Here is a 20854-nt window from a genome sequence, read left to right on the forward strand (position 1 = left end):
ATAGGTCCAAAAATAATGACATGAAGTTCAACAAAGGATCATAAAATCACTTGTATAAATATAAAATGTTGAAGAACGTATTTATACCATTACTTTTAGAAAAAAAAAAAAAAGTAGATAACTGTAGTTTTAGTAGAAATCAACAGTGTGATGTACCTGCCTTTAAGAAGCTAACCTAGGGGTGCCTGGGTGGCTCAGTCAGTTAAGCCTCCAATTTCAGCTCAGGTCATGATCTTATGGTTTGGGAGTTTCAGCCCAACATCAGGCTCTCTGCTGTCAGTGCAGAGCCCACTTCGGATCCTCTGTCTCCCTCTCTCTCTGCCCCCTCCCCCTTTGTACTCCCTCTTTCTCTGTCTTAAAATTAAGTAAACAATTTTTTAAAAAAAGAAGCTAATGTAACTTCTTGCTGAAATGATAGAAGTATAGCTAGCACAAATGAGGAAAAAAATGGTAACAATTCTGTATGATACATTTTAAGAGGTATATTGACAAAATGAAATAAATTCAGAAGCAAGTAAGTATCCTCCATTGGGAAGCATCTAGAAAATATGTGCTGTGAAGAGTAAAGGAATTAAATTTGATTATTTAGAAAATTTTTGAAAGTTTTGAAATAATGTCACACAGAAAGAAGAGCAGGTTTGTGCATTTGCTTTAAGAAGCCTGTTTAGAATTAATGGGTAAAGGTTAGAAAAATGAAGACTATAGCTCAACATAAAGACAAGCTTTCCAACAACATTGCCATCTAATGTGTGTTAGGTTGTCATGGAAAATAATGTATTTACCCATCACTACAAATATGCAAGAATGTAGACAGAGACTTCCCTAGAATAAGGACTCTGTGGTGATTGGAATAATGAACCAAAAGGGCTATCTTTCCTTGTCTGCAAAAATTCTTATTCAATATATATGTGTGTTGGGGGCTCCTGAATGGCTCAGTTGGTTAAGTGTCTGACTCTTGATTTCAGCTCAGGTCATGACCTCACAGTTCATGAGATCAAGCCCTGCATTGGGCTCTGGGCTGACAGCACAGAGCCTGCTTGGGATTCTCTTTCTCCCTCTCTCTCTGCCCCTCCCCCATTCATTTGTGCACTCTTGCACTCTCTCAAAGTAAATACATAAACATTAAGAATATATGTGTGCACATGTGTGTGTGTGCTCTGCAGTGCAGTTTTCTGGCAAGTAAACATTTTTCCTGGAAATGAGCCTACTGGGAAGTTATTTAATTTAAACATAACCCCTCTATGACTGTCCAGTACTAAGGAATGCTAGATCATTATTTTAAAGTCCTCATAACATCCAAAAGTAATAAAAAAGTGAAGAAACCATTCAAATTTAACAAATTGAGAGAAATTTAACAGTGCAATTAGAAGTTTTCATAATTTTGAGGCTCCTGGGTGGCTCAGTTGGTTAAGCATCTGACTTAGGCTCAGGTCATGATCTCGCGGTTCGTGGGTTCGAGCTCCACATCAGACTGTGCGCTGACAGCTCTGAGGCTGGAGCTTGCTTCAGATTCTGTGTCTCCCTCTCTGCCCCTCTCCAACTCACGCTCTGCCTCTCTCAAAAATAAAACATTTTAAAAAATTTTTTAAAGTTTTCATAATTTTAAGAACTCATTAAGTACAACTCGTAGTAAAACAAATTAGGTAATATGTGAAACTAGAAAACAGTTTTACTCTTTTTTACTATTAAGTGAAATTGTAGAGTGAATAATTTATTAATGTTAAGCATAGAAAATAAATTTGGTATTTAAGGAATTCTTTTAAAATTCTCCTATATCAGGCTTTTTAGAACATGGGTTACATGGATATTTGGATGTTTTAGTTTTCATACTTCATGTTCCATTTTAAAATCTTCCTGGGAAAAATTCTTCTGGAGGGAAAACCTAGCAAATATTCATAACAACTCAGTATAATAAAAACACTGATTCTGCTGCAAAAAGAGGATAGTAGGTAAAATGTAGGGGTCATCATCTCATATTATTCCTTTCACAGGCAGCCCTATTTATTGTTCTTTTCCAGATAGCTTGTCCTTTAAATAATGAAACTAGTTTTGGGAAAGAAAAAGTACCATTTCCATCACTGCACATACTTATTTTTTATATTACATAATCTAAAAGGAATACAAGGAATTTTTACTTATAACTCACACTTCTAAATACAGTTAAATACCATATTATTTAAGTAGACCTGGGTTGGGGCACTTGGGTGGCTCAGTCAGTTAAGCGTCTGACTTAGGCTCAGGTCATGGTCTCGCAGTTTGTAAGTTCGAGCTCAGTGTCAGGCTCTGTGCTGACAGCTGGGAGCCTAAAGCCTGCTTCCGATTCTGTGTCTCCCTCTCTCTCCGCCCCTCCCCCTCTCATGCTCTATCTCTGTCTCTCAAAAATAAATGTTAAAAAAACAAAAAAGTAGACCTGGGTTAAAATACTAGCTCTGTCACACCATGAATATCTGACTCGAGCAAGCTTCTAAATTTTTTTTTAATGTTTTTATTTATTTTTGAGAGAGGGAGTACACGAGTGGGAGCTGAGAGACAGAGGATCGAAAGTGGGCTCTTGTGCTGACAGCAGTGAGTCTGATGTGGGGCTCGAATTCAACAAACAGATCATGATGGGAGCCAAGTCAGACACTCAACCGACTGAGCCACCCAGGTTCCCCTACACCTCTCTGATTCTTTATTTCATCATCTGTAAAACAAGGGAATAATAATTGGGGTTTTGGGGGAATTAAATGAGACAGCCATCAGTGTGTGTTATCTGTTGATGTCATTATCATTGTATTTATATCATGTATATATATTAGGTATTTCTTATTGGCTCGTTCTGATCCGGATCCTAAGGCTCCTGCTGGTAAAGCCTTTACTGGATTTATTGTGGAAGCAGATACCCCAGGAGTGCAGATTGGAAGAAAGGTAAAGTGTATATTTATCAGTGATTAAGGTTTCAAATACTATTTTAGGTATACATTTCAAAATTACTATTTCAGTTTCCTTTATTGAAACCATTTTTTTTGTAGTAAATTGCAAAAAAATAAAGCTGGTTTTTGTTTAAGTTTTTATTTTAATTCCAGTTAACATACGGTGTTATATTAGTTTCAGGTGTACAATCTAGTGATTCAGCACTTCCATACATCACTCTGTGTTCATCACAAGTGCACTCCTCAGGGGCGCCTAGGTGGCTCAGTCGGTTAAGCGGCCGACTTCGGCTTAGGTCATGATCTCGCGGTCCGTGAGTTCGAGCCCCGCGTCGGGCTCTGTGCTGACAGCTCAGAGCCTGGAGCCTGTTTCAGAGTCTGTGTCTCCCTCTCTCTGACCCTCCCCCGTTCATGCTCTGTCTCTGTCTCAAAAATAAATAAACGTTAAAAAAAAAATTAAAACAAAACAAGTGCACTCCTTAATCCCCATCACCTATTTAACCCATCCCTAAAAATAAAACTGTATTTTGGTGTTATCAGGTGAAATAGTCTATATATTGCTGAAGATTTTAAGTTGAGGATAATCCTTTTGATTCATTATTTGAAAAAGTGGCCATTCATGGTGCCAGTCTATAGAGAATGCTAACAACAGCTGTGAGGGTTACTGAAGGAGAAATTAAACTGTCATTTATATGGCCTGCCCAATAATAGAGTTTTAGACATTTCCAAAGACGTTCCCACTCTTTTCCTTCCTCACAGCAGCCTTTTAGGTTAGGATAACTGGGATTATGCCCCTTTTTGATTAAAACAATACCTACGGTCATAAGAGAAAAATCTGTGCCTTGAGGAAAGTGTGGAAATGGTAAAGAGCCTTGAATGTGGGAAGGCAAGAAAAATTTTATTTAAATAAGAAAAGGTAATTTAATGTATTTGAAAATGATTATAATTTGAGTGTGTGGAGATAATTTAGCAGTAGCATTTAAAGTAGACTAAAGAGTTTAAAATTTAACAAATCAAAGTAGGAAAGAAATGAAGTCATTAAAGTAGTCCTAGTGAGAGGTAAGTAAATATGATTAAGATTTAACTCTGAGAACAGGAAGAGAAGACTCAATTTTACAATTGTAAAACTCTTCTTTGCAAAATGAATTTGTAAAAAAGAAAACCTATTAATGACCAAATAATGTCTATATTGAAGGCAAAGGAGAAATTATGGAGGTTTATTAAGAGTTCCTAAAGGTTACATGAATATATTTTCTTCATGGGGAATGGCACATATTACCCAGTGAGATATTAGACTAAGGGTGGCGTAACCTGAACTGGAAAGGCTAATCTGAATTGACCAACTTATGCAAACTTCTGAACCAGTCATGTGTATTCATATAATACACGTTTTATTAAAAGCCATCAGAATCTTTCTGTTGTACCCACGCCTCTTGAAAATGGAAACATTTGGGGCAAAAAAAAAATGGAAACATGGTAGAATATATAAGAGAGGTAACTTTTCTTTTAGGTCGTAGAATATTAAAGGTGGAAGATGTACACGATATTTCAGTCTATTTACTGAATATTGAAACGGAGATCCAAGTAAATTATTTACTTAGTGTAACACACTCAGAGGTGGAGTTGAGATCACTACTGAGGTGTCCTAGGAACTTGCCCAATGTGGTTGCTGACACTATTTTTCTCTATTTTAAGAGTAGATATTATAGACTGCACTTTATAAATAAAACTATAATGAGGTTGTTGTATATAACAAAGTATAAGAATGGATGTGCTTCTTCCAAGCAAATTTTTTTTTTAATGTTTATTTATTTTTGAGAGAGAGAGAGAATGAGCAGGCAAGGGGCAGAAAGAGAAGGAGACACAGAATCTAAAGCAGGCTTTACGCTCTGAGCTATCAGCACAGCCTGACATACGGATCGAACTCATGAATGGCGAGATCATGACCTGAGCCAAAGTCGGACACTTAACCCACTGAGCCACCCAGGTGCTATTTATGTTTTATTCATGTTTCTTTTTTAGGGATGGTTGCTAGAAAACTTAGGGCCAATTTTTTTTTTTAATGTTTATTTTTGAGACAGAGACAGAGCATGAACGGGGGAGGGTCAGAGAGAGAGGGAGACACAGAATCTGAAACAGGCTCCAGGCTCCGAGCTGTCAGAGCCCGACGCGGGGCTCAAACTCACGGACCATGAGATCATGACATGAGCCAAAGTCGGGCGCTTAACCAACTGAGCCACCCAGGCACCCCACCACTTAGGGCCAAATTTATGGCCATCTCTAGAAAGTGTGAAGGACCAAATAGCTTATACTTTTTTCAGTAGTAAACTCACTTTCCATTGTATTATGTTGTTTCTAGTCTCATTAATTTTTTCTCAGTTTTCTCACTTAAAAAAAAAATCTCTAATTCAATAAATACTTATTATTGAGTTAATACTTAGCACTATTATGGTGTTGGGGATACTGTATGGATCAAAACAGACAAAAATCCCTGCCCTTGGGGAGCTTACTTTCTAATGAGAGAGATAGATAATTATATTGTATAAACTTAAACTCCTTAAATCTTTTTTTTGAAATATATGGGCATTTTACAAATTTGTGAAATTTGATATTTAAAATTTTTTTTTGTTTTAGAAATTATCTGGCTTGAGATGAGTCCAGCAAGCATTTTGGTTTTAAATGCTCTAGTGTTTGGGGTGAGTCTGGGAAACAGGATAGAGTAAACTGTTTTCATAAACAGTGTTTTCTCATTATATTAAGTAAGGGTCCAAGGCACTAGAGTTTATTGACTTATAAAGACAAAAAAAAAAAAGATGTTGGTTTCTTTCTTGGTAAAACTGTATATTATTGTTACTATTTCTTCAAGCCTAGAAGCGGATGATTAATATTAAAACAAGAAAGCAAAAGAGCTCATTTACAGCTATGTATTCCCATTTCCCCTGCTTCTATTACTGCTTATTAAAAATTAGATTAAAATGTTTTTTCCTTAAGGAGAAGAGTCACAATATCTGCAACTCCCTCTCAGCTATTCAGCAAATAATGCCAATAGTTACACACACAAAACACAGAAACAAAGCAAATGTGACAAAATGTTAATAATGGGTGAATTGAGATAAAGGGTACATAGGTATTTGTTATACTACTCCCATAGGCCTTCTGTTGGTTTGAAATTTTTTGAAGTAAAAAATTCAGGGAATATAGCTACTTGGGTAGTTTCTTATAAAGTTAAATATTCATTTACCACATACCCAGCACTCTTAGGTATTTATCCAAGAGAAATGAAAACAAAGGCCTATACACAAATGTTTGTAGCAACTTTATATAATTGCTAAAAACTGGAGTAGAAGGGGAATGTCCATCTGGTGAACAGATAATGGATATGTGATCCATCCATATAGTGGAATACTACTCAGCAGTAAAAGAAATAAATTACTGAGCAGAAGCAATATGGATGGATCTCATAAGCACTCTGCTAAGTGAAAAGTCAGGCCTAGAAGGCACTTATTACTCATTATTATTCTACTTATATGATATTCTGGAAAAGGAAAACTTATATGGACAGAAATCAGATCACTGGTTGCTTCAGATTGGGTTAAAGTAAGGGTATTGACTAAAAAGGAGCACAAGGGAATTTTTGGGGGTGCTGAAATAGTCTGTCTTGACTGTGGTAGTGGTTCCACATAATGCATTTGTCAAAATTGTTAGAAATTTTAAAGAGGGTGAATTTTCCGGTATGTAAATTCTACTTCAGTAAACCTAATTTTAAGGACAAGTTGGTACATTACTTTGCTTGCTAGCTCTATTAAGCTGAAGTTAAACATCCCAAATCAGATTATGTTTGCTAAATGCTTTTGCTGACATTCATGGTAAAAAAGATAGCCTTCAAACATGATAAAACTTGTCTTTGTAAGGTAATATGTACATGTAGACCTTTAGAGTATTGTTGGTTTCAAAGTTTGGGGAACAACTGTTTTAGACTAGGGGTTGACAAACTCTTTATAAAGATCCATATTATAGAAGCGCCTGGGTGGCTCAGTCAGCTAAGCGTCCAATTTCGGCTCAGGTCATGATCTCACAGTTCATCTGTACTGACAGCTCAGAGCCTGGATCCTGCTTCAGATTCTGTGTCTCCCTCTCTTTCTGCCCCTCCCCATTCATGCTCTCTCTCTCTCAAAAAATAAAAGTAAAAAAAGATCCAGATTATAAATATTTTAGACTTTGAGAGCCACAAGGTCTGTGTCCTAGCTACTCAATTCTGCTGTATCAAGAAAGTAGCCATAGATTATACGTAAACAAATAGGTATTGACTCTTCCAATAAAGCTTTCTTTACAAAACAGGCGTAAACCATTGTTTGTCAACCCGTTTTAGATAATTGCAGAAAATCCTAAAACAGGTTAAAGCAAAAATTCATGCTAGCTCAAAAAGTGTTCCTTAACATACATTATTTTCCTCATTAGGAATTAAATATGGGTCAGCGATGTTCAGATACAAGAGGAATTGTCTTTGAAGATGTGAAAGTGCCTAAAGAAAATGTTTTAATTGGTGAGGGAGCTGGTTTTAAAATTGCAATGGGAGCTTTTGATAAAACCAGACCACCAGTAAGTAATATCAATGACCTGATAATCTTTATAGGATCTTTTTTTTTTTTTAGGATCTTCTTTTATTCATTACATTCAGTAGTTTTATTTATACATGGCATATCTGGTGTGTATTTCTTTTTAAATATCTACTTCTTTTATTAAGGATGGAGAGATACTGTCATTTTTCTTTATTTTTTAGAATTCTTCAACTGTCTTGCCACCTGTTATTTTAGCAAATACAAGATTATTGTAGTCACTGCTAGATTTACAGACAGGCAGTCCATACTTAATCATTCCTGCTAATAGGTGCTCATTTCCTTTTCCCTTACTCAGTAGGAATATTTCCCCTAAGAAGCTTTCCCTTGTTAAACAGAAGAAATGACTTGTCTCTAGGGTATGGTCTTGTGCCTCACTAATGCCTTTAATTTATACAATATAAATTTAAATGCTTGTTCTCCCCCATCCCTTCTTTTGTGGCCTGAATGTATAGTCATTTTCTCTTTGTATAATCCTTCACTTAGAATTTACGCAAATGGCCGTTGTACTGTGTTTTAAAGACAATGTGAATTTTTGCTTCGTAAAATATTAAACCAACAGGTAGCAGCTGGTGCTGTGGGACTAGCACAAAGGGCTTTGGATGAAGCTACCAAGTATGCCTTGGAGAGGAAAACTTTTGGAAAGCTGCTTGTAGAGGTAATTTTAATTTTTTAATTTTAATTTTTTTTTTTTAATTTATTTCTGAGAGAGAGACAGAGTGTGAGTGGGGGAGGGGCCGAGAGAGAGGGAGACACAGAATCTGAAGCAGGCTCCAGGTTCCCAGCTGTCAGCACAGAGCCCACCGTGTGGCTCAAACCCACGAGATCGTGACCTGAGCTTAACCCAATGAGCCACCCAGGCACCTTTAGAGGTAATTTTCACACTCAGATAAAAATCTGAGTTCAAATCACACTGAAATTAAAATCCAGAGTCCTTACAATGGGCTTCTATCAACCACACTGGCCTTTTGCTTGTATTTAATTTTACTCTTCCCCCCCCCCCAAAATCTACTTCCTCACTCATTTCACTAGAGAATCTACCCTAGTCACTCAATGAAAAATAGTATCTCCAACGTTCTATATACTAATCCCACTTGTTTGGTTTTTTTTTCATAGTTCTTAACACCACTCGACATTATATCATGTATGTGTTTGTTTATTATTTCTCCTAACTCACTTGAATGTGAGCTCCACACAGGCTATGGATTTGTTTTGGTAACCCTTATACTGCTAGTACTTAGGATATATTTCCACTATGAACTTCTATTTCATGCATTCAACAAATAGTAATTGAACACCTACTATATTAAAATACTAATAACTGGATGCTTTCTCTGTTCCAAGCACTATTCTAAGGGTTTTACATGTATTAACTCATCTAATCTTCACAGTACTGTGGAGTGGGGACTTTTAGTCCCATTTACCACATGTATAAACATTACATCCAACCTCATATATAATGGAAACAAGATTTGAACCCAAGTAATCACTTAAAGAGTGTGTTCTTTTGCACACTACATGTGCTATTTCTGTGAAAGAAAAGAAGTTTGACATAGTCTCTGTGCTCAGAGACTTTGGAGATTGGAGATATGATACATATCTTAAAACATGTATTAAGAAATAATACAGAGCAATATAAGATTAAATCTCTAAATGAAAGCTATGGACAGGGTTAGAGAAACCAAGAGGAGAGACTGTGGTGGGTGGGCCAGACACAGGGATTCTGAGTTGTATTTAGAACGGTTTCTCAAAGCATAGGCTGAAAAGAAACTGAATGAGACTCATTGGGATTTTTTCATCAGAATCTCACAAGAGAAGAATGTGCTTCTTACACCAGGTTGCCAAGGCTGTGGTGAAATAAGTGTTTCTATATATGGCCAGTGGAAATATAATTTGGCGTAACTTTTATGAACCATATTTTTGCAATATATATCAAAATTACCTAATTTTGGGCCCACAATACAGTGGTTATCCTACAACTCTATTTCATAAGATAGGTATCTTTCAGATATACTCCATATGGACAGTATAACATACCTATAGCTTATTCATTTCAGCATTTTGTAGAAACAGCCAAATATAGAAACAACCAAGATGTTGATCATCCATACAGTGGAATACTTTGAAGCTATAAAAAAGGATAAAGAAGCTCTTTATGTATTAATATAGAAAGCACTCAGATTTATTGATAAGAAAAGCAAGGGGCGTCTGGGTGGCTCAGTCGAATAAGGTGTGACTTTGGCTCAGGTCATAATCTCACGGTTCATGAGTTCGAGTTCTGAGTTGGGCTCTGTGCTGACAGCTCAGAGCCTGGACCCTGCTTCAGATCCTGTGTCTCCCTCTCTGTCTGTCCCTCCCCCCACTCACACTCTGTCTCTATCTGTCTGTCTCTCTCTCACAAATAAACATTAAAAAAATTTTTTTTAAATAAAAAATAATTAAAAAATAAAAAATTTTAAAAAAGCAAAATGAAGAACCATCAACATAGCAGGCAAGTATATGTGTAAAAACGGGAGAGACTATGGATGTATATGCTTATCTGTGTATATAATATCTCTGAGAAGATGAAAACAGTTCATCTGTTTACCTCTAGGAAGGGGAATTAAATGGGGTTGGGGAGGATAGGATGATAGAAGGAAGAAAGGTTAAAATTCAAACTGGTGGATGGATTACCTATTCAAAAAACAGTAAAAACTAAAAACAAAACAACTTGAAAGAATCATTGGCTTAGAAGAATGGGCACAATCAGGCAGGTAAGGGAGGATATTACTCTCCTTGTTCCACATATGAATTATTTACATTAATAATTGTCTCCTCTTAAGACTCAATTACCATGCTAATCTCAAGCAGCTTGTCACATTCTAAAGTAGTGTGTGTGTGTGTGTGTGTGTGTGTTTTAATACAGTAAATATAAGAAATTGAACAGCTTAGTTTTTTGTATGTTGTGACCTTTGGTTCATATTAGTCTGTACACAGTCTATAAGTTGTATGGTTTTTATAACCTCTTGGTCTTCAAAACCCATTTTGATGTTGCCTACTACAGAAAGCGTCTTCTTAATCATTTTAGTATTTTTGTTTCTGAATGCCTATAAGCCTTCTTTTAATATGTATTATTTTAAAGCATATGTTCTATTCCATGTTCAGTGTGGAATAATTTATGTTATACAGTGTGTGTAAAATTGAGTAATAAAATTGCTCCATGATCCCATTGTCCAGAGATAATTACAGTGACCATCTTGCTGTATATTCTTTGTTTCTATGAATTTATTTTTCAAAAGCTTCAACCATACAGTATGTTTGAAATTTTTACCAATCAATACATGGTGATGTATTTCTATCCTATACCATTGTGGCCATACAACTCATAGGACACTTACTGTCTTATTGAAGGTACTTGTCTTAGGTCTCCTCTTTGATTATGAACCTCTACTAGAGGGAGAATAAGAAGCATCTTTTATTTGTCTTTGTCATGGCACTTACTTTCCTCTGTCAGCATCTGATACACTGCCACATTATTTTTCACTGTATCTATAATAATGTTCTTTGAAAAGTCCCAGCAGGGGCACGTGGCTGGCTCAATCGGTAGAGCATGTGACTCTTGATCTCAGGGTTGTGAGTTCAAGTCCCATGTTGGGTGTAGAGTTTACTTAAAAATACATACATAGATACATTAAAAAAAAAAAAAAAAAAAAAAGTCCCAGCAGATACCCAAAAGGATACATATAATTTTCGTGGTATTTTGCAAAAATGCATAACTTCATTCCAGCTCTGAGAAAACATCAAACAAACCCAAGTTGAGGGACATTCTACAAAAAAACAACCACTCAGTGTTCTTTAGCAGTGCCAAGGTCATGAAAGACAAGGAAAAATTAAAGAATCCTAACAGCTTGGGGAGACTAAGAAGAAATAACAGTTGAAATCTTGGATGGGATCCTTGAACAAAAAAAAAAAAAAAAAAAAAAAAAAAAAAAGGACATTGGTGGAAAACTTGGCCAAATTTGAACAAAGTTTAGAGTTTAGTTGATAATACCCTAGTAATATTAATGGTTAATATTAATGGTTAATATCCTAGTTAATATCCTAGTAATATTAATGGTTGATCATTACATTATGGTTAGGTAATATGTTACCATTAGAGGAGGCAGAGTGTAATTTTTTAAGTCTAATATTAGTTTTAAAGTTAAAACAAAAAAAAAAGTTCCAGGAGAAGAATGTTTAAAAAGTTTTTTTAGTGGGGTGCCTGGGTGTCTCAGTAGGTGGAGCATCCAACTTCTGCTCAGGTCATGATCTCACCTTTCTGGAATGTAAGCCCTGCATGGGGCTTGCTGCTATCCATGAAAAGCCTGCTTCGGATCCTTTCCCCACTCCCCGCCCCCCCCCCCCCCCCCCCCCCCGCCTGCCCCTCACCCTCTTGAGTGCTCAAGATCTCTCTCAGAAATATATTAACATTAAAAAAAATATTTTTTAGTTAACAGATACCCTTAAACTTTTTTTCTGTTTAATTCTAGCACCAAGGAATATCATTTTTGCTGGCTGAAATGGCAATGAAAGTTGAACTAGCAAGATTGAGTTACCAGAGAGCAGCTTGGGAGGTTGATTCTGGTCGCCGAAATACTTACTATGCCTCTATAGCAAAGGCATTTGCTGGAGATGTTGCAAATCAGTTAGCTACTGATGCTGTGCAGATTTTTGGGGGCAATGGATTTAATACAGAATATCCTGTAGAAAAACTAATGAGGGATGCCAAGATCTATCAGGTAAGGTCAAAAATGATTTGTTGTTTTTAGGTAAAATAATATTCATAGATGACAGAGTAGATTTCTAATTTAGGATTTTGTGCCATTAATAAAATAAACTATCATACATGGCTGTAAGCTGAAGTTTTTAAAACTAATTAACACAGAAGAATGTTACTTTTAGGTATATGCCTTAAGAGAGAACAAAGTAACAAAGTGAATGGTACAGACAAGTACATTTATGTCTGGGTCAGGCATCTTTGATTCTTAACATCCTAGCTAATCGTAGTCTACTCTTTGCTCTCCCAGAAATATGCATATAATTAAAAAAAATTATTTTAGAGGTGTTTGGGTGGCTCAGTTGATTGAATGTTCAATTCTTGATTTCAGCTCAGGTCAAGATCCCAGGGTTGTGGGATCAGAACCATGCTCAGCGTGAGCCTGCTTGAGATTCTTTCTCTCTCCCTCTGACCCTCTCCCTGGCTCGTGTGCTCTCTCTCTCTGTCTCTCTCAAATAAAAAAAAAATAATAATAAATTATTTTATTTTGAATCTTGCTTGACAACTATTGAATTGATTAAAACCATATTTGGGAGGAAAACAACATGGAGAGACAGTGATGTAGTGGTTAGAAAAACTTAGAGATAGGGATAATTTGGTAAATAAAATATAAATGCACATGTTCTCCACATGTCGCTTAAGTAATTTTAACCCATCGTCCTCAGTATCCCTTCCCTTGCTTCCCTCTATCCACAACCAGTTATTTGGCAAATCCAGTCATTTGAAATCTGGAGGTAGAATCCTAGAATGTTAGAGTAAGAAGGAAATAGACATTGCAGCCTCTGAATTTAGACATGAAAAACTGAGGACCAGAATTTGTGCCTTATACAAAGTTACAGGTTTATCTTGTGAAACCGTCCCTCTCCTGAAGCCTATAATTATTACTGTTATCAGTCACTTATTAGAAGTTCATCTGAGAAGATGAACTGTAACAAATTTGCTAGGGTTTAAACTAGAAGTAAGGGCTGGCTACTAGGATTGTCTCAGTTAAAGCCAAATGTTCCCAGCATCTTTTTCTTTAGCAACTCTGTTCCTTAGGCAGCAAAAGAGAAAATCAGGTAGAAGAGTAAAAATGGAAAATGACTGAAGGGGACAACTGGCTAAAAACAATTCAGAAAAGTTGAATAAATATTTTTGCAACGTTAAACTTTTAGGTTTCCCAAACTTTTTGAAATGTTGATATCCTTTAATTTTTTTAACACTCCCAAAATTTTGGTAAATGACTTTTTATAATTTAACTAATCTTTATTTTAGAGAATTATGTATTTTCATGGGTTTCACAGAATTGGGTTTTGGAATCACTATAGACCACAGACCCTTTATATGGTTTCATTCAATTTGATGTTACAATGAAGCTTATACTACTGTCGAAAATATTGAGTAAATTATTCACGTATTGAAGATATTTCATGTACATCTATTTTTTTCTTGCAGATTTATGAAGGTACAGCACAGATTCAAAGACTTATTATAGCCCGCGAACACATTGGCAAGTATAAAAATTAAAGAGATTGCTATAAAACATGATTAATTGTTGAGTAATTAGAACATAATCTACTATTTAAGATAAAGGGCTTTACGATATTTCTGGTAAAATTTTAAAATAATTGCTCTTACACTGAACCCATACTACTGATTCTAATACTAGCTTTCCGCTTTTGTTTAAATGACTTGTTTTTTCTCAAACAGGTTTGGTTTCACTAAAATTATGTTATCCATATACCACTGTACTTGAATTACATTAACCTAGAAGAGTACATTTGTTTTGTTATTCTAACCACTTAAAGTAACAGAAATTTTTTGGATTTCAATATTTTTCCAATGACATTTTTGAAAAGTAGGCTTATAAAAATATTCAGAATGTTCCAAAATTTACATTGAGAAAGAATTGTAGGATTTGGATGCCATCAAATAACTTACTGGTGACTTTGTAGACTTCATGGTATTCTACTGGAGGAGTTTATTTTGCTACAATTTGGAAAGTATTTGTTTTCAGTTTTGTATAGTAATAGTCAAAAATTTGATGTTCTTATTCTCTCATCATACAATGACCAGAAGTTATTGGAATCTTGTTTAATTCTGAGCCTACATGTCACTTGGCCTTATTTAAAAATAAATCAATAAAATTTGCCTTAAAATATTTTTATGATTCTTGATATCTGAGTAGCCTTTGGTCTGTTGTACACAGTCTTATTTCATGTGTGTGCATTATGAAAAGAAATAAAATTGTTCAGTGCTTATTAGTGTCTCTGTATTCTTTCCCGGAAGTTTATTTACTTCATATAAAAGTGAATTTATGATTTATTTACTGTGATGAAAAAAAGTCATGCTTTGATTATGAACTGCATGAAGTTACCTACCCATTTTTCACTAAATTATATTATTAGATATTTCAAAAATTATAAAATCATGTAAGAACGAAAGTTTGTGAATTTAATATTTCTTTGCAATATTAAACATCAAATGCTGCTAAAATATGTTATATTAATTGGAGTTTCTAACACCACTTCTGATTTTCTGATTCTGCACCAATTGGGCATCCTATAATTCAATCCTATTCTTACACTAACTGTGAAGAGTTACTGTCAAGATTTCACAGGTTTAAGGGCTCAGTCCCATACTCACTTCAGACACCAGTCACACGTCCTGGGTCCCCAGGCTATCCACACTTCTTTGTAATTTGGATACAAATGTAATTTGGATACAAATGGATCCCATGATCCACCCTTAGATTCAATAATTTGCTAGAATGGCACACAGTACTCAGGAAAAACACTATTATAAAGGATACAACTGAGGAACAGTCAAGTATAAGAGACAGATGTATAGGGCGAGCTATAAGGGGAGACACAGAGCTTTCATACCTTCTCCCGTTGCACCACCCTCCTAGTACCTCAGTTCTCCAACCTATAAACTCATAGATCTCTTGTTCTAGAGTTTTTATGGAAAATCTTTAGCCCTTATCTCCTCCCCTTAGGTCAAGGGTGGGGCTGAAAGTTCCCACCTGTATTAGTGGCTAGGGCTGCCAGAACAAAATGTTGCAGGCTGGGTGGCTTACACAACAGAACTTTAGTTTCTTACAGTTCTGGAGGCTACAAGTCCAAGATCAAGGTGCCATCTGGGTTGGTTTCTGGTGAGATCTCTTCCTGGCTTGTCGAGTGCCACCTTCTCACTGTGTTCTCACACGGCCTCCTCTGTGCACATGCATGAGGAGAGAGAAGGCTCTGGTGTTTTTCTCTTCAAATAAGGACACAAGTCTTATTAGATTAGGGCCCTACCTTTATGACCTCATTTGACCTTAATCACCTGTCTCACAGCCCACATCCAAATACAATCACATGGGGAAAGGTTAGGGCTTCCAACTGTTGAATTTTGTGGGAACACAATTCAATCCGTAACACAATCATCTGATTGCTTAATCTTTCTGGTGATCAGCCCCATCCTAAATTCCCATCTAGGGGCCCCACCTGAAGTCACCTCATTAGCATAAACTCAGATACCATCTTTTGTGTTTGTCATGAATAACAACAGATACTCAGCAAATTCAAAGAGTTTTAGGAGTTCAGAGCCAGGGACTGAGGGCAGAAACCAAATACATTCTTCTGTTGCCACTTAATTATAAAAATAAAAATCTAATCTTTTACAAAAAATATTTAAAAGACTGCTTTTTTCATGCTCAGTTATGAAATTGTACTTCAATGACAGAGATTGGTAAGGAGATTTAGAGACTTCCTGAGTATTACAAAGAAATTACAAGTTAAATAGAATATATTCCAAATGCAGATTTGAATTTATAATACATAAGTCCAAAAACTTACCTACCAATTCTAAACATAAAGCTTCTAGACCTATAAATGTATTCCAAAGCCATATGATGATAATGTTAATGTACCCTTGATTATAAATATTAAGCCATTATATAACTATCAATTAAGACTTTTTAGTCACTAGTAACACAAATGAACTTAAACGACTTTAAGAAAAAAGTGAACAGGGGCACCTGGCTGGCTCAGTTGGTAGAGCATTTGATTCTTGATTTCAGGCTCCTGAGTTCAAGCCCCACATTGGGCATGGAACCTACTTTAAAAAATGAACAAATGTATTTTAAGTACATTGAAGTGCCTCATGGATCAAAAGGGCAGGAATGAAGTGAGTTTTAGAAAGGGTCTAGAAGCCAAATAACTTTAGAAATCCATGCAATAATATTTTTCTACCTTTCAACTCTACTTCTGTCACATTTCATTTTTTTCTCGTTCTGTAGCCTAGCTTTCTCTGTTTCTTCAATCCTAAAATAGAACAAGACCTAATATTTATATATGTTAGATTTCCTACCACTTATATAAGCTGACTGGCTAGGGCCATTACAGCCAGGAGGGTAGGAAGAATCATAGACCATAAACATGATTGTTAGTTGCCTATATCTCTGAATTGATGGTTTCTGGAAAAGGCATAGTTTTGTAGCAGAGCTGGTATATTTCTGGCAATTTTAATGAATAAGGAATGTGCCATAGTCATCAATTTGCATAAAGGGAGAGGAGATTATACCAAGCCTTCTCTGGGTTTAAAAAATGGCTATTTATATGGCTTTTAGAATGACATCCACTTATTTTAATGTATTACCCATGATCAAGTACTACAAAAGGTCTTTGGAGACAACATTAAATACTACATAAGTGTCCAGTTTTTGATTTTGGTTCAGGTCATGATCTCACAGTTGTGAGATCAAGCCCCACATCAGGCTCTGTGCTAAGTATGGAGCCAGCTTGGGATTCTCTCTATCCCTCTCTCTCTGCCTCTCCCCTGCTCATGCTATCTCAAAATAAATAAATAAACACTAAAAAAAAAAAAAAATCAAATCCTACAGGAAACACTTAAAAAATGTTAAAAATTTCATTTAACTCATTAATGAATGAGGGAATTAATGAGGTATTAAAACTGTCATAAGGGATGGGGCACCTGGGAGGCTCAGTGGGTTAAGCGTCCTACTCTTGATTTTGGCTCAAGTCATGATCTCACAGTTAGTGAGATCAAGCCCTGCATGGGGCTCTGTGCTAACAGCACTGGAGCCTGCTTGGGGTTCTCTCTTACCTTCTCTCTGCCCCTCCTTGTTTGCACTCTGTCTCTCTCCCTCTCTAAATAAATGAATAAGCATTAAAAAAATTTTTTAAACTGGCATAAGGGAGAATTTGAAAAACAAACATATAGGCAATTAGAAATGCTTAAAATTTGCTAATAGATATAAAACTGTTTAATATCTTATAGGGCAATAAAATCTAAAGGGGTCATCTTTTCCACTGAGCAGAAATCAACTGTAGTTCATTTACATTACTATCCATTTTCTATAATTTAACTTTTTTTGAGTTTACAGAATGGTAAAACAGACTAGTCAATAGGAAGACAATTATAGATACATAGCACTTCAGATACTACCCTCAGAATCCATTAGATAAAACCTACCACTCCACTAAATGGACACTCAGTAATTCCTTTTACCCATTTCCAAATTTTTCACAGTGTTTCTTGACAGTTTCTTCCTTGTGATCATAAATAACCTGCCAAGATTAATTTTGTTCTAAAAAGGCAGGTTTCATTAGGTTTGGCCTGATTACTGCCACAGTGTTAATGAACCATGTAGGCCTCCTTGAATTTACTTTGTAAATCCAAAGACATACTGTGCTGAACAATTACCAAAGCTGCAGAATTAACTTCTGTCTGAAAGTTTTCATAGGGACACTCAGACTTTTAAAAGCCTCTATAATTTGCGATCTCAAGGCTAGATCTAGAACCAAAGTCAAGCAATTCTGCACCAGAGTTCTCAAGTAGTACCTAAGAATTTGAGTGACTTTCTCTCCTCAGCATCTCCAAAATTTACTAAGGTTCCTGGCTTGCCCAAACGGGCCCTTCCTAACCACCTGTAAGACTGGAACCCTGTAAGCCAGTTACCAATTCCAATTTTACCAGGACAGCATTGTAAACATTGACTCAACATACATAGTCAACTTGTTTTTTTGATAATATGCTTGTCAAACCTGATTAAAGGAGAATTATTCTCAAATATGACACTCCAGGTATGGCCTTGGTTACATAATCAATTTGCTTAATTATAAACAAGAATACAAAATCATGGTGTACCTGGGTGGCTCAGCCGGTTAAGCACCTGACTTCTGCTCAGATCATGATCTCATAATTCATGGGTTTGAGCCCCGAGTTGGGCTTCGCACTGGCAGTACAAAGCCTGCTTGGGATTCTCTCTCTCCTTCTCTTTCTCTGCCCCTCCCCCACTGTGCTCTCTCTCAAAAATAAATAAATAAACTCAAAAAGAAAAAGATTCATTTTGAATACTGCCATAAAATGTAAGGAGATTCAGAAAATGTTTCTGAATTCTAGGGACTAGGTGGGAATCAGACACCATTTTAAACTTCCAGTTTACAAAAGCACAGTCCACTAAATTGAAGACAGCCTAAGAATTAAAAAGGGCTTCTTCATATACCCATAGAAACAGAACATTACAACCACATAACCAATATTCCAAACAAGTAACCGTGATTAAGTTCCCCTCCTTGGCTCATTCAGTTCTCTGTAATTGTTCTGTGGGATCTTGAGTCAAGGAACTGCTTTCAAGAAGCTGTTTTTTTCCAAACTAAAGAGTTCTAGAAATCCTGACTGAGTCTAATGGTATGGTGTGAAACTTGCCTAAGCTATGCCCACTTGTAAGTCTGTACCCAAAAGACTATTCTTTGAAGTATCTATCAGTAATTTAAAGTACCTGAGCCTTTCCATGAGGCTTTGAGACTGTCCCTGCATGCACAAACTTTGGCCTGTAGCTTACAGTACAGCCTTCAAGTTAGCATCAGAGTAAATCAGAAACTATTGTAAAGTATTATAAAGTAAAATATGACTGTCTTAGCTCAGGCCACTTTAACAAAACCATAGACTGGGTGGCTTAAGCAGCCAACATTTATTTCTTACAGTTCTGGAGGCTGGAAAGTCTAACATCAAAGCACCTGACTTAACTTCTTATATTCTCACATAGCAGAAATAGGGTGAGAGAGCTCTCTGGGGTCCCCTTTTTAAAGGGTATTGATCTCATCCATGAGGAGTCCACCTCTATGTGACTTAATTACCTCCAAAAGCCCTCACTTCCTAATACCATCACTTTGGGGACGAGGATTTCAACATATAAATTTTGAGGAGACAAAAACATTCAATCCATTGCAATGACTAAAATTGAAGATTATAGTTAATTACTATATCCGATAAAAGAATGGAAGTAAGTGAAAAGTCTCTATGAAAGCAAAGTGCGTAACTGTTTCACAAGACTTTAACCATTATTTCCCTTAAGGGAAACAACATTGGCAAATCTCCAGGGCTTTTTTATAAAGCACATAATTTTGGCCATTTTTATATTAACAACACTTTACACAAATTTAAGCTAAAGAAGGCTGAGTTGATCTGATTTATTTACTAACTTTTCTTATGAAGCTCACACAATAGTGTTGATAATTAAACATGGAATACATAAACTTTATTATTTCTAATATCTTTCTTTTTAAAAGGTGAAAGAACAGATCTCCTCCCCACCCCCCAAGAATTTTCAAAGATGCATTTACGTGTAAAATATAACCTGAAATTTTGATTTTTCTTCATTCAAGATTTGACCCTGGGAAGGTCATGATATCAGAGATGATTGATCATTTGATTAAGATAGGATTATAGGTGCAAAGAATCCTGAATACTGACAAAGAATACTTGGTTATATACTTAATTAAAGGACAATAAATTTAAAAAATACAGAAGAATGTACTATAATTTGATTATAAGAAGTTTAAGATGTTTCTCAAATAAAAATCTTTTCCTTGTTTCTTTTTAATAATTAAAGATATGACACATAGAGCAATGAAAGTTTATTCTGGTTAAGACAAAATCTCTGCTATCTAGGCAGAAGGTAAAGATTAACCTTCTACCTTAGGGATTGATGGCTCAACCAAGGAAGCAAGCCCCTTAAAACTGACTGAACTTTGCCAAAATTGTAGCATATTCCAGTGTCTTTTCAGATGCAGGTACTACATATCAAGGCAAATAAAATTCACTTTCCTGAAATTGTCTTTCACTATGCTTTTTCATACTGTAGAACAAACTGATAATTTGGAACAAAACTGCACTTTTCTCTTGAAAAATAAAAACACATACATAGTTGTATTTTTCTGTAACGATTGCTACTATTATAGTTATACAGTAATCCTTATTATATTTAAAGAAACTAACTTCCCAGAGAAACCAACTCCTAGAGAAACGTGGGAGGCAGGTCATTGAGAATTGTTTGTCACATATCAATATTTCAGCAGATCATCAAAACTCATGAGCATTAACACAACTTTGTTCAGCTATACATATCCTTTTATACATTAATGCAACAAAAAGAAACATTTATTAACTTGACCCAAAGGTATCACTTACTACATAGCATATCAAAATAAGAAACAAAAGTATATAAACTTAAAATCAGGCTTGGTAATCAAGGGTTTAATATTCTA

At 35.7% G+C, this 20854-nt stretch overlaps 1 protein-coding gene and 1 long non-coding RNA gene across 2 annotated transcripts in view; one reads left to right on the forward strand and one right to left on the reverse strand.

The window, feature by feature from the left end:
- ACADM (acyl-CoA dehydrogenase medium chain) overlaps window positions 1-14560 on the forward strand; it is a 33112-nt gene extending 18552 nt beyond the window's left edge. Inside the window, exons 8-12 of the mRNA XM_042997603.1 lie at window positions 2799-2907; window positions 7368-7508; window positions 8088-8183; window positions 12034-12282; window positions 13755-14560. Coding sequence (XP_042853537.1) covers window positions 2799-2907; window positions 7368-7508; window positions 8088-8183; window positions 12034-12282; window positions 13755-13826 — 667 coding nt within the window. The 3' untranslated portion in view covers window positions 13827-14560. The remainder of the gene's footprint in view (window positions 1-2798; window positions 2908-7367; window positions 7509-8087; window positions 8184-12033; window positions 12283-13754) is intronic.
- LOC122241450 overlaps window positions 1-20854 on the reverse strand; it is a 35790-nt gene that overhangs the window by 11721 nt on the left and 3215 nt on the right. Inside the window, exon 2 of the long non-coding RNA XR_006221596.1 lies at window positions 9563-9653. This is a non-coding gene — a long non-coding RNA (uncharacterized LOC122241450). The remainder of the gene's footprint in view (window positions 1-9562; window positions 9654-20854) is intronic.

Source organism: Panthera tigris, chromosome C1, assembly GCF_018350195.1.
Source record: "Panthera tigris isolate Pti1 chromosome C1, P.tigris_Pti1_mat1.1, whole genome shotgun sequence".
Lineage (NCBI taxonomy): Eukaryota > Metazoa > Chordata > Mammalia > Carnivora > Felidae > Panthera > Panthera tigris.